This window comes from Dermacentor albipictus, chromosome 5 (genome assembly GCF_038994185.2).
Source record: "Dermacentor albipictus isolate Rhodes 1998 colony chromosome 5, USDA_Dalb.pri_finalv2, whole genome shotgun sequence".
Taxonomy (NCBI): Eukaryota; Metazoa; Arthropoda; class Arachnida; order Ixodida; family Ixodidae; genus Dermacentor; species Dermacentor albipictus.
This window is the reverse complement of record NC_091825.1, coordinates 163,931,022-163,945,326: the sequence shown is the minus strand read 5'-3', so window position 1 is coordinate 163,945,326 and position 14,305 is coordinate 163,931,022. Positions and strand designations below refer to the sequence as shown.

At 43.6% G+C, this 14,305-nt stretch overlaps 1 protein-coding gene across 4 annotated transcripts in view; it reads left to right on the top strand.

Moving 5' to 3' along the window:
• Positions 1 to 14,305, top strand: part of LOC135904019 (protein DENND6B) — a 101,528-nt gene that overhangs the window by 30,000 nt on the left and 57,223 nt on the right. For 3 of the 4 annotated variants that reach the window (XM_065434564.2, XM_065434565.2, XM_065434567.2), the window contains exons 6-9: positions 756 to 816; positions 2,237 to 2,394; positions 5,345 to 5,439; positions 11,814 to 11,870. In XM_065434564.2, coding sequence (XP_065290636.2) covers positions 756 to 816; positions 2,237 to 2,394; positions 5,345 to 5,439; positions 11,814 to 11,870 — 371 coding nt within the window. The remainder of the gene's footprint in view (positions 1 to 755; positions 817 to 2,236; positions 2,395 to 5,344; positions 5,440 to 11,813; positions 11,871 to 14,305) is intronic. The other variant, XM_065434566.2, reaches the window with a different exon arrangement.

Below are 14,305 nucleotides of genomic sequence, written 5' to 3'. Positions count from 1 at the left end.
AGCTGTGGGTCGCATCCACGCCATAAGAAAGATTCCTCCATTGTCTGCCCCTAATCGCCCTCCATGCATGCCGACTAGAAAGAAACTTCGTAAAAAGTTCAGTGGCATACAGTTGGCGAGCCCGCCTGGTGCCAATTAGCCACCCTGCTGGTGTCACAATGTGTGAATGAGGGACTGGAAAAGCTTGGAAAGGGTCATGGAATTTTTAAAGAATTGTGGCTCATCCGTGGCATATAGAGCTGGCATGTTCGCGAAAGATGATCATCACATTTTGCTGTACACTATGCACATGTTTATTCAAAATGTTTAAAAAAAATGTCAGAGGCGTTTCAGGCCCTTTGGGCGCTGCGTTTAGTAGAAAAATGTTTCAATTTCTGGGCATGAGAATGGGAGACTGGGATTTTTGTTCATGCAAAAATGAAGCTTTTGCTGTGTGCCCTTTCGACAAAACGTCAAGCCTGGTGGAAGAGCATGAAATTGCATTTATCCTTGTGTAGCTCTGTGCAACAGCTTAAAAATTGCCATACCGGTGTGGTGTTGTGTCAGCAGTGCACCATGAAAGCAATAAGTGTGGTGTCAGAAACCGTGCCATTGGTAGGAAATGAACTCTATCCAAATGCTTGCAGTAGGGGTTTTATTGAAAGTGTGATCACCAAGCAAGTTTTCTACTTCTGTGAACAGCCCTGTTTAACACACCTCTTGCAGACTTCACTTTCTTAGAGCTAGCATTGACTAGGAACCACCTGTCAGTGCAGGTGCCTGATGCCTTTGCTGTCTCACGTACAGCTTCTGTGGGAATTGGTGCTAGTGTCAGAGGTGAGTTTCATGTTCATTGACATTTTGTTGCAATCAGTACACCTCCCATGAGCAGTCAGTGGTACTTACGGTCATGTGTCAGAAGGCTAGCACCATATGCGTGCTGGTTCTAATAGAAACTGCAAAATGTAATGCTGAGATTTAGTGAGGTGTTGACCTTGGCTAGTTTATTAGGTTCTATACTGAAGACAGTGCAAAAGAGGCGTAACCTAATTAGCACTAGTTGGCACATTTCGGAGCTTTTCTCTGGTGCATTTTTATTGCACTGTTTTTAGTGCAGAATCATGCCGAGATGCGTTGGTCTGTGGACAATGTAACTACAGCCATTGCCTCCTTTACTAGATGCCCGCTCGTTTTCTCATTGTAGCGGCGGTTCCCTTTGTTGAAGTTAGTTCAGCATAAATTTCGTGAGGTGGCGCTCGTCGCCTTTTCAACTTCAGGCAGATGTGGCAGCGGCGGCTGAATGCATCTGCCGGCGTGTTGTATGCGCGGGCATCTGTTAGCGAGCATTATCGCGGGCCTCCGAGACTGTGACAGATGCCATGTTAGTAATCCCAGAGGCCGCAGCACGTGATTTCAAGTTGCAGGCGTTCGCCATGAGAGGCGCTCGTTGCCTTTTTGCGGAGGAGAGAAAAGGGTGAGGGCCCGGAACCGAGCTACCGGACAACGCGGCAAGCATCTAGTAAAAGAGGCATTGCTACAGCACAACTACATTCAAACGTCTGAATTGGAGCGCTAATTACATTTTTGGTATGACCTGGCCAATTCGCAGGGCGCTTCTGATATATGCCTTTATCACTTCATGCTTGCCTGCTCTAGACATGTAACTTATAATTTACTGAAGTTTCATGCCACTTGGCAACAAATGCTTGTGGGAACCATGAGGAACCATTAGTGCACAGCGTGCCATGTTGGGCAAAATTTTTCCTCTTCGGGCAGGTGCCTTGCAGCAGCCAGAGCTGCTGCAAGGAAAACAGTGCCAGCAAGGAACAGCTGCAGGGATTGCTGTGCTGTGCAGAAGCTGCGGTTTCCAAGATGGCATTAGACTTAGCGAGATGGCGAGACAGGCAGAGGCCATCTTAGAGTTGGAGTTGGTGTTTACAGCATCATTGTGTATGCAGCACATATGAAGACTTACCAGCCTCCAAAATTCATTTTCTGATTAGCTGTTTGATATGACTGTTGTCATTCCATTGTATATATTGGCTTTTTGTTATCAGGTAGTCTTTCTTTCTATGAATGAGATTTACAGTAGTTGCTTCCTATGCATAACGATGAGACAATATCATGCTAAGCTCTAGGAATATTACATTATGTGGCGGATGATAGAAAAAGTGCATAATTCAGATTTACGTATCTACATTATTGAATTTTGTTGTTAGCGTGGTACAGCCACACTCAGTTGTTGTTTTTCTTGCAGCCCATAGTTGTGATGGCTTCATCGCCTGCTGTGTGCTCAGAGACTGTGCTTGCGTTAGTAGGGCTAGTGTGGCCCCTGCGATATTGTGCAGACTACCGGCCTTTCTTCACAATCCATGACAGCGAGTTCAAGGAATACACTGCGGGTTCACACTGCCTGTGAGTAAATGCTAGCAACTGCTTTTTAAACTGCCCACAGCTGCTAAGGATGACAGAAGTTGCTCCTAGAGGCATATTATATTCAGAGAAGCTATGTGCATTCACTGCACCTAGCAGATGACTGCAGATACTGTGTGTCCGTCCTTTATAATGTATTTTTTATCAAAAGCACATGTTTGCTGAATAACAGACTGCAACCTTATAGCACATATGTAAGACACGTGCAGTAGATTTATCTTGTTTTAACATTCCAGTCATGTGTTGAAATTCAGAGAAAAGATGGGGGAATGCGGGAGAAGGAAATTCAAGACAATGAGCAAAACGTGAACAAGGTGAATGCAGGAGCCAACGTTTCGACAAGTGGACTTGTCTTTTTCAAGGCGACATATGCTTTCCTCGCCACAGTATATATAGGTGGGGTTCTTCTAAAGGGGAAGGGTGTGAGGCAGGAGGACGCGGCAACGAGGGAAAATTTGTTAGCGTGTCGAATTGAGAGTAAAGAAACGCTGTGTGCAAGGTTAAAGCCAGGGTCCCCACCCCAGTCTGTCAACACACGCGCGTTAGCCGGCGTGTCAAGGGCGTCTGACACGCCGGCTGACAAAAAAAAAAAAAAAGAAGGAAAGGAAAGGGGAGAAAAAAAAAGAAGGGGGGGGGGGATACGCCAAGAAATCAAACTAAGTGTTGTTGCCTATAGCTTGAGGTTTAGCATAGCGAATAGATTCTAAAGCTCCCTTTGAAACGTTTATGCCTATTGGTTGCAATGTCTTGAACTTATGGTAAGGTATGATTCTCTGTATTTTCTTTCTCGTTCAGAACGGAAATTTGACTGTAAGATGTAGAGTTTAAGTTCATCAAAGTAATGACCTGGTTGGTTGAAATGCTCGGCGACGGCTTTGGGAAGCTTTTTCGCTGTGTCTGCGCGATGTCCGTTTAATCTGATGTTCATTGATTGTCCTGTTTCACCGATATATTGTTTCTTTCAGAAGGAACATTCAAGCATATAAATCACATCCGAACTTGTGCAAGTGAAGCTAGATTTGACTTCATGTGTATAACTATTTGCAGTGCTTTTAATTTTAATGTCCCTTTGAAGGTGCCTGCAGGTTTGGCACGTAGGGCGACAACGTGCTTTTATTACGGGGGAATGCTGCTGGCTGACTTTTTCGTGCACTAACATGTCTTTAAAGTTCTTGTTTCTGCGATAGGTAACCCTGGGTACATCCGGGAACGCTTTTCGCAGACGCTCTTTACTTGATAATATTGGGTGGTATTTTCATAGGATGTTGTTTATGTTTGGGAGTGCATTAGAATATTTTGTTATAAAGGCCGGCGGTCTGTCAGATTCTAATGTGGGCTGTCTCTTCGCCAATTCTGACTGTCTCTCCAATCTTGACGCGGCATCATAAGCTCTATCGAGAGCAACTTGGGGATAGTTCCTTTCTGCTAGCATTGATTTAAGATCTTTTAGGTGGTGGACATAATCGGGGTCTTCGCTGCAGATTCTTCTTATACGTTTCGCTTGTCCGACAAAAATACCACCCAATATTATCAAGTAACGAGCGTCTGCGAAAACCGTTCCCGGATGCACCCAGGGTTACCTATCACAGAAACAAGAACTTTAAAGACATGTTAGTGCACGCAAAAGTCAGCCAGCAGCATTCCCCCGTAATAAAAGCATGTTGTCGCCCTAGGTGCAAAACTTACAGGCACCTTCAAAGTGACATTAAAATTAAAAGCACCGCAAATAGTTATGCACATGAAGTCAAATCTAGCTTCACTTGCACAAGTTCGGATGTGATTCATACGCTTGAATGGTCCTTCTGTAAGAAACAATATATCGGTGAAACAGGACAATCAATGAACATCAGATTAAACGGACATTGCGCGGACACAGCTAAAAAGCTTCCCAAAGCCATCGCCGAGCATTTCAACCAACCAGGTCATAACTTTGATGAACATAAACTCTATATCTTACAGTCAAATTTCCGTTCTGAACGAGAAAGAAAATACAGAGAATCATACCTTATCCATAAGTTCAAGACATTGCAACCAATAGGCATAAACGTTTTAAAGGAGCTTTAGAATCTATTCGCTATGCTAAACCTCAAGCTATAGGCAACAACACTTAGTTTGATTTCTTGGTGTATCTTTCCCCCCTTCTTTTTTTTCTCCCCTTTCCTTTCCTTATTTTTTTTTTTGGCAGCCGGCGTGTCAGACGCCCTTGACATGCCGGCTAACGTGCGTGTGTTGACAGACCGAGGTGGGGGCCCTGGCTTTGACCTTGTACACAGCGTTTCTTTACTCTCAATTCGACACGGTAACAAATTTTCCCTCGTTTCCGCGTCCTCCCGCCTCACACCCTTCCCCTTTAGAAGAACCCCACCTATATATACTGTGGCGAGGAAAGCATATGTCGCCTTGAAGAAGACAAGTCCACTTGTCGAAACGTTGGCTCCTGCATTCACTTTGTTCATGTTTTGCTCAGAGTCATGTGTTGAGGAACATAAACTCGCCACACTGTGTTTGTGGATGCAGCCATCTGCAGTACATAACCCAAACTACACTGCTATGGTATTGCTATGAGGCGGCCATTGGTGTCTCTCTGCTGTGCCCGATGTGGTAGCACCACCATGCTTATGCAGTTAGGTGTCATTTGTAGCACCTTCTACTATGGCCAGCAGACTACAAACAAGGATACGAAGTGGGTGAGCACAGTGCCGAACTACAACTTAATTGCAGTGATGCATGCAAATATATGACAGCAAAATAGCAGTCTGATGGTTGGCATCTTCTTTGTTGGTGTTGGCTTTCTCTGCAGCTTTTTACATATAAAAGGCAGCCTCCTTTACAGGAAACAATCAGTTTGGTAGGGGGATTTATAAGTTGACCATCTTAATATCAAGCAAGCATGGATTGCATTGAACAGCCGATGCTTGCTTGTGCATTGCAGGCCCTCTGTGATTTTGGGCGTCACCAACCCATTCTTTGCCAAAACACTCCAGCACTGGCCTCATGTGCTGCGACTTGGGGACAATCCTCTACCTGGTGGGTGCCAGTGCTTTGCCAAGCATGTAGTGCCCTGATCAGTGGAGGTTCTCCGGCATGAGTGCGTTAGGAAACGTCCTCAGAGTTGCTGAAACAGAATGCAGGAGAGGCTTGCCACCAACTGCTCACTATTCAACACTAAGGAAGTAGATGTGCTCAACATTGCACTCTTTACTAGTTACTGACCATAGGGACATGGCTTAGTTTGTAGCCTGCAATGTCACCACCAGCTATGTAAATGCCTTTTGTGAAAGCAAAACAGCCAAAGCATTTTGGTAAAATGTTATTCTTTTTTTTATTTTGTGCTCTCTCTTCATTGAAACTTCGGGACAGCTGTTATGCCGCAGGCTGCAGGTTAGATGAAATTCTGTGACAGAGTAATGGGTTTTTTAATGAGATGAAATAACTATAGGAGGTACTGACATAGGAATACGTAAGCAATTGCTTTCAAGGCACAGTCATATTCACTCACGTTCACACAGCAGTTCAAATAATTTTTCAAAGGAAACTTGTGAAATAAAAAAAAAGAAATTCATTCCATAAATTTTGACACTATTAGCAAAACTGAACGGTGGGTTGTGAATTTAATAGACAGATCATAGAATATTCAGAAGTGGGTCAAGCCAGTGTGCATTTAATTTTTTAAAACAGCTGTAAGATGGATCGATTCTTGAGGGCACAAATACACAGCACTAGAACACGTCCTCTTTTGTTAAGTTCTGTCTCAGCAGTGTTTTATAAAATGGCCATCCATAAATTTGGCACTGCACAATCAACTACTTAACACTATTAAGTGTGCCTACATTCACCATTGACATGTCAATTAAACTTAAGAGTGGCTTAATCTTATTGTGGATAAAATTATTGCTAAGCATATGATAAAAGCTTGCAAATACATATGTATCAGTGGTTTATCACCAGCACAAACTGGAATGTAAACAGAAATAAGTTAGAGAACTTCCCTGTGCAATGCAGCATTGCTGTGTGGCTGGTTGGGGAATAGACTATGGTTCAAAAGCTTTACATCTGTGCACATTTGAAGCCAAGGTGAAGCAAGCAAGTGAATGTAGAAGTACAATGAGGACTTTATTGTGTCATGTCACTTTGTGTTGATAGTGGGATCATCAAATTTCTGGTGAGAAATATGGTGCTGGTTGATGTTAAAGGGGCTCCGCAGCACCTCTTGTGACATTAGCTGTTTCTCTATTTCTGTGGACACGGCACATAGGCAGCAATAGCAATAGAATGCACAAAACAGTAGAACCTCATTGATATGCTCCCGTGTCATATGATTTCATGGCGCCAACATTCGCAATAAAGAAAAAAAAATACCCCATACGCTTGCGCCTCTTTTTTTGCCGGCTAATACGTCCCTGGAAAACATGATCATTCGGCACTAGTGTTCAGTACATTGCCAAACTGTGATCGTTCACAGATGTTTTGGGGTTGCTAGATCCTGCGTAAACAAGAAAAGGCGCGAAGCAAGTATGATCGAGAGCAGTAGGCCCCCACTATTATAGCTTCCCCGGCGTACTTGCCTGCCCGTATTACGTGGAAATGCCAGCACGTAGCCAGTTTTCTCTTCTGATACTAGCAAATCTTCTGGGTTATCGCATGTTGCGTCCACAGTTGTCGCCGCCAACCCTATTGCGCCAAGCATCTTCATTTATCTAACTGTTTGATCGCGTTTGTGGCATCCAGCCGTTGGAAGCGTGCTGCACGCCTTTAGTAGGCGATAACCCTAACACAATGCTGTTTCCTGCTGCAAACAGTGCAAAGCGAGCGTCATGTTTTGCTGTGGCGGAATCGTACTCTGGCTTTGCCTGGCAGCTCCATTTTGTTTTGGTTTCCTTTTGCAGTCTTAAAACACTCCATAATAGAAAAAATGACAAAGTGCACCTCAGGCTTCTTGGTCCCTACCAGGTTGATGCCAGTGTCTCTCGCTGAGCCAAGACTTGCTGCTAGAATGCCCCGCCTGAAGAGACTGTTGACCCAGGCTGAATTTGAGGAGTGCAAACATAAGTTTGCTGAATCCGTAAAAACATTAATGTGCATCTCCAGTCGCGTAGGCCCCATCAACTCAGCGTATGTCGGCGTCTGTTGCTGCAATGCTTCGCACTACATAAATGTCGACTGAATAAAGGGAAAATCAGACATCCACCCATTCGTAGCAATTGCTACAAAGGAAACCCGTACGGGTTCCTTGAAAGAAAAGCCTCATGGTTGAAGAAAAATTCGTCCTGGTCTGGGACTCGAACCCGGGACCAGCGCCTTTCCGGGGCAGCCGCTCTACCATTTGAGCTAACCAGGCAGCTAGCAGATGGCAGGGCGAAGTCGAATTTGTTGACAACACGAAGCAAAGGCAAGTGTTTGACGTAGGTACCGTACGGGTTTCCTTTGTAGCAATTGCTACGAACGGGTGGATGTCTGATTTTCCCTTTATTCATTACTTCTCTCCACCTTGCGGGTTTCCGCAGAATTACTACGTCAAATAAATGTCGACTACAGTTGAGTCTGCCAAATTAGTGACTTCGGATCGTACGTTTTCCCAGTTAGTATGTTCTTTCTCACATTTTTTTACAAAACGTATGAACAGGGTTTTACTGTAGTTTATGTAGTTAACCCAATAAAGCATGCTGGCTTTTGTGGTGCCTGAAACATTGTCACAAAGGCAAAGCATGCAAGAGACAGTCAGCCAAAGAAATGCTGTGCTGTGGTGTCTGTCGTGAAAGGCTCCAACTACCGTGAAGTCTTCCATCCTTGAGTTTGGGCGTACTAGAAATGGCGTTGAAATGGTGTATTGGCATGCCTTGTGGCTTGAGGAGCAACAGAATTTCACCCTTCTCCACAATTGCTCGAACCCACCAAAGATGGCTTTCACCTTGATTGATGGCATAGAACACATCACAGTAGCATAAAGAACCCATGGCATCGCACTTATTAAAGCCAAAGAATAGGGAAACAGGAGCGCCGACTTGCCTGATAGGGCATTCCAACTTGTGTCCCGGCGAGTCAGCTGCTTTGTGATATGCAAATCACAGATGGCAGGAAAACATGTCACTAACACCAAGGGCTGCATCGCCTGCAGCGGCCGAAGTGCAGTGTGACCTGTAGTGAGGCACAGTGGCCTTTCTGTTTGTTCACAAATTCATTTTTTGTTGAGATATGCGCACATTTTCTCTGTTGTCCACATGGCACTGTCGAGTGGCGCTTGTCGCTCGCCAAAGTTCACGGGGACTTCATCGCTTTTAAAGTGTGTAGAAATTAACAAGTGGCTGTTAAACAATCCGATCTTCTATGTTGGCATGCTCTTACTGAAGTTGCACTTGTTAATAAAAAAATTGAAATGGAAAGCTTTAAAGCACTTCACCTCTTGGTGCATCAGTGAGAGAAAATATGATGTATAACTTTGATTACTTCAGCGTGTTTCCTTATCTTGTCTGTATTCACAAACTTATTATTATATACGGCATGTTTCGACCTCCGTCGTGGCATACTTCAGCAGGCATGCTATACATGTGCTACACATATGCTATGCGACACATATGCTACACATGCTACACATGTGCTACACATATGCTATGCATCATACGAGTCCTGCGACCATGCTTACATCTCTAGCTACAATTAAAGCTTTCAGGTGTGTTTACCACGTACTACACCACCTAATTTGGCGACTGGTGTTAGCAGTGCCTGTAAATTAGTAAGGGCACATAGTACGCCCTGAGGAACATCAGCAGATCTTGGTTTTATGCTTAAACTTTGCTTATTAAAACAACTACAATTTTATTCAAGTGACTATCGTGAATGTAGTAGCAGCCTGACACCCATGGAGGGCACAAAGCATTTCGTGTTGTTTTCAACTTAGTTTAGTGTGCTCGCAAGCACCATCATGAGCCAATATGCTGCTACTACTTCTCTGCTCAAACAGCGTGCTGTTATCGTCTTTACTTCCGCTGGTATAACATCGATGGGCTCAAACAGCGTGCTGTTATCGTCTTTACTTCCGCTGGTATAACATCGATGGGTAACTTCAGCAACACAATATTTTTCACTCTTGGAAATCAGCTGATTGTATCATTAATCATTGCAGTTGCAATTGAAAAACGCACTTCAAAGATGTGCGACTTCAAGTAGTAATAACAGCTAAAGTTACCATCCAGTCACTTAATATTTTGATAGCTGAAAGGGTTCTTGACACATTGTGTCTCAACTTGACTGCCGCACGGCATGCATATTTGGCGCCAACAGCTAGGGAAAGAGCAATGGGAGCAGAGTACCTTGGAAAGCCATGAACAGGAGAGGTGAGTGGAAGCAGAAAGCACATTGCAATAATGGGCACCTGTTATCACTGGGACATCAGCTGGCTGCGCCAAATGCATTGCCAGATAGGCAAGTCAGCGCTCCTGTATATTTTACTGCGTGGAACAGGCAAACAAGCGTGTTCAAAAACTTTTTTTAAAGGTGTACTGACACAGCATTTTTGTTTGCACATGTCTCGCTTTGTATTATACAGCTGCTGACTCTATAATAATGGTATAAGGCCTTGATTTCTGGAACACACAACTACTAATTCTTTATACTGCAGTTAAACCTCAGCATAATGAAGGCTCTAAAATCAGCTATTTGCTTCATTATATTGAAATTTTTTTATATTGAAATTCCGCCTTTTATGCAAAAAGTGCAATCGCTTATTAATTTTTCTTACACAGAAGGGGTGGCAAAATTAACAGGATTATCAGAAAAGGCTAATTTTTAGGAGAAAAGAAATTCGTTTTGTTGAATTTGAGAGCCAGTGACTAAAGATACGGTTTCATGCCATGTCGACTATATCTTCATGTCGGCGGTACCGATCGAAGCCAGCCATGCTTTCACGTTCACTCTGCGTCACCCGCAACGGGATGACGCTATCATGACAAGCACTGGTAGCAGGATGTGAATGCTTTGCTTCTTGCTTCAACGCATCTCCAAAACTTCAGATTACGCAACCTCCAGTACTAAACATGCCATCTTGGCACATCTGCTCTTTGCCCTAAGGCAGCTTGCACGGGCTGCGTGTGTGCTTAGCTGTGACGACAGCTATGCGCAGCGACAGCCACACTGGAAAAGCAGACAGGTGCCAACCTGCCCCCCCACCATGCCCCAACGCCCTTGCGCGTGCTTGATCATGTTACCGCAAGCTCGCTCCCCTCCCCTTTCCCCTTGCTCGTGCAGGAGGACGGTGTTTATCAAGCTACCTTCCTTCTCGGCTCACCCTCGCACACTTTCCCTCACCTAAAACATACAGCGCGGGGCGCAGTAGGATCTTATCGTAATTGAACTTTACATAGAACATGACACTGCTCCATTGCGACCATCACGCTTTGCCACATGCCACAGGATTAGAGAGGTGCATTCGTAAGCAGCCTACTGTAAATCAACCATTTGACCATTTGCGTCCGCAGAAGTTTCCATTTATTGTCTCCGTATTCCCTTGCGGCGACAGTGAAATTTCGTGACATTGAAATTGTGCACAAACACTTCATTATATTGAGGTTCTAAATACATGGTGTTCTATGAACAAGAAGTTATAGAAAGTGAAATATATCGTTATATTGCAAAGTTTGTTATGTTGAAATTCGTAATATCGAGGTTTGACTGTATTTCTTAATGGGACCAATTCGAAATTTGCACCAATTTGAGCACTTGTGTGTTGGGCAGGACTTGTCTACACTTGTCTGCACATCATGGAAATTGGAGGTGGTGGCCACATGGTCTTGCAGACTGTTGATGTGTGGTTTGGTCAACGTAGTGCAGTGGTCACAAGGTACACCTTGGTCATCTTGTCATAAGCTGAGCGCATTAGGCACCAGGCAGAGGACATGCCATGCTGTGTGCACACAGAGAGTGGCTAATGTGGCCTGCGCCCAACTTCTGGTGACCTGGTGTGGTCTGCAACTGGGCAACTGATGTGTGCATCGGGGGTTTGTGAAACCATGTGATCCCTGCCTCCTATTTTTGTGATGCATTGATAAGTTCTTCTCAACACACTGTATGCCGCAAAGCACTTTGAATTTGTCGCACTGAAAGATAAAATTTATTGATTTAGTTTGCATTTGAGGAATTGAGGCATGTTATACTAGCTATGCAGTCAGCAGCCATCCGGCAAAGCAAAAAAAAATGAGATGCAGATTTTTTATGTTTTACTTTTGATGGCAAAACTTGCTCTTGGCTGCCTCCTCCTAACAAGTGGCGTAGCACCCACCTGATGCTCACCTTTCTTGAATGAAAAATGCAAGTGCTGAAGCACTTCTCTGTAGTTGTGCATACTGATTTGTAATCAGCTTGTTTGTATCTTGTGGTGGCATCTAAGAAAACATCAAAAATTTCCACAGATTCTCCTCAGAAGCTCAAGAAAGCAGGTCAGCTACGGACGCTAGACAGCAAACCAGGTATGGTGACGTGCTGTGGCTGCATTTAACATATTTGTTAAATGCTTTAGACATTAAGGAGGAACAAAACTGTGCATGAAAGGAGAGCAAAATGAAGTTTAGGAAAAAGCCCTGACTAAATCGAGTACTAACAAGAAAACATATAAGTGTAGGAAATAAGTAATGCCTTAAGAAAAAGTGTTAGTTTGGAGGCTCTTATCTGAATCCATGGAAACAAATGAATTGTTTTTCTCAACAACCACTGCACCAACTTTGATTAGGTTTGTTGTATTTAAAGGGTCCCTGAAATGGTTCGGACAAATTTTGTAGATGCGTAGGGTATAGCTAGAGTAAAACATTTGCACCACAATTTAAATGAAGCGTCTCATATTACTACAGCTACAGATGATTACAATTTACTCTCTTCCCTAGCGATGCTTTTTCTCCTCGACTCATTCGCTGAGTTATTAGATCTGAGCTGTACCTTCGCTGCCTCTGTGCCATGATGTGACATCGTGTCGTCTACTTCCGTTGTCTGGGAGACAGCGCGCAAAGCCTCTCCAACCTCTCCACTAGTCTCCTGGCCTTCAATTCCCCACGAGAGCTATCCAAGTAGTGTATGTTGTGAGTGTTCAGTTGCAGCGCCGAGCGTGTCCGCTATTCTGGTAGCCGCAGGCAAGCTGCTTGTTTTGACAGATGGGCGGAGGCCTAAACTAAAGCCCTTGCACACTGCTGCTGCTGTGAGTGGCCCGAGTGGCCTGCACGGCACAGCCACCTGGTGGTGCAGGGCTTAACCAGCCTAACAGAGCTACTATTGCTGTAAGCAAGCGTAAAACATTTTAAACATTTAAAAAAGACATTGTGTTCACGATTATGCTCCTGCTAAAAATTTTCACCAGCAGCAAAGTAGAATACACTTGGTTCTGCTATATTAGCTCTGTGTTTGTCTGATTGAGCTCCATGCCACCAGGTGGCTGCACCGTGCTGGTCGTTTACGTTTGCGCCTCTGCTCATTAGGAAAAGCACCCAGGCCCAGTCTGCTTGCGCTTTTGTTTATCCAAATACCGGACACGCTAAACTCTATATTGTGGTAGTAATCCTCCGACGTAAAGTGATGGCCGCAAACGCGTAGATGCTGGCGCCGACCGAGTACCGACAGCCCGATGTGCTGCAGCCACACCGCTCGCATGTTGCCATGCAGAGGGACATTTGCTGATCTCTAGATTTGCAGCCCAGAATGCAACAACAACGACTCATGGTGCCAGTGAAAAGAAAGCTCGAGACCAGTACTGACAGTACTGCTCAGATCAACGCATAAAATGTTTTAACACAAGCATACGACGCTTGCTATGTGCTGGCAGTGCTTGAGTGTAGTAATAAATTGTCTTTGTGCATTCTCTTTCTGTAAATTTTTTTTTATTGAAACAAGTTAACCAACATTCCAATTATTACGAGCAACATTTGTTCATCCTAGAGTTGGAAAAATTATCAATGGCATGATTTGGGTAGCCAATCGGATAGCTCGCCCAACTGATGCCGATTGGGATAACTACTTCAATTGGGAGCGGGCGGCTTAAAACACAGGGGAGGGGCACCACTGTGATTGGTAGCAATGTACATTTTTACAACCTTATAAGAATTATACGCTTTACCCGGAGCACTTAAATGCACCACTTAATGGTCAGGACCTACCCTAACGACTTGGTGCATTTTTATAAAATTTTCAAGTTCATTTCAAAGTCCCTTTAAAAGAAAAAGTTAAAATCTAGTGACTGTAGGAAGTGAAATATTTACTGAAGCCATTTATGTTTTTATAAATATAGTAAAAATTTCAATAATTCAAGAAATGAAACTATCGAGTTTACAATTCTGTAACTTAACAGTGAAAGATGATATCACAATTCTGTAAACTGCACCTTATAAATTGAAAGTGGACAAAATTGATATTGTAAACCTCTCTGAAATACACCACTATTATGTGGGTAACACTTTTGCAAAGCCTTTCTTAGCAATGTAACAAATTCAGATAAGTTCTATATTCATATCACAAATTTGTTTGTTTGTGATGCTCTAACAGATGCAGTTTACAGAATTGCTATATATATTTTTTAAAACTTCTTCCCGTTTATAAATTTTTGTGGTCGGTGTCCATTTTAACTTTTGTCATGTATATTCCCGACCAGATGGGCTTCTGTCCAATTCTTGATTTCATCCACCTGCACTGGGCATACAGCCAACCCGCCATCACTCAACATTGTGAACAAGGCTCCCATGCATGAGTCGAAATGTCTTTCCTTTCATAAACTTTCGTGGCCGGTGTCCGTTTTTAACTGTTTTATTTTTTAGAGGTTAAAATTTTCAACAATTCTTGTAAAGCCCCAAAGCAAAACTTTGCTTCCTACAGTCACAAGAATTCAACTTTCTTTCCCAAATGCAATAAACTTCATTCAAATCGG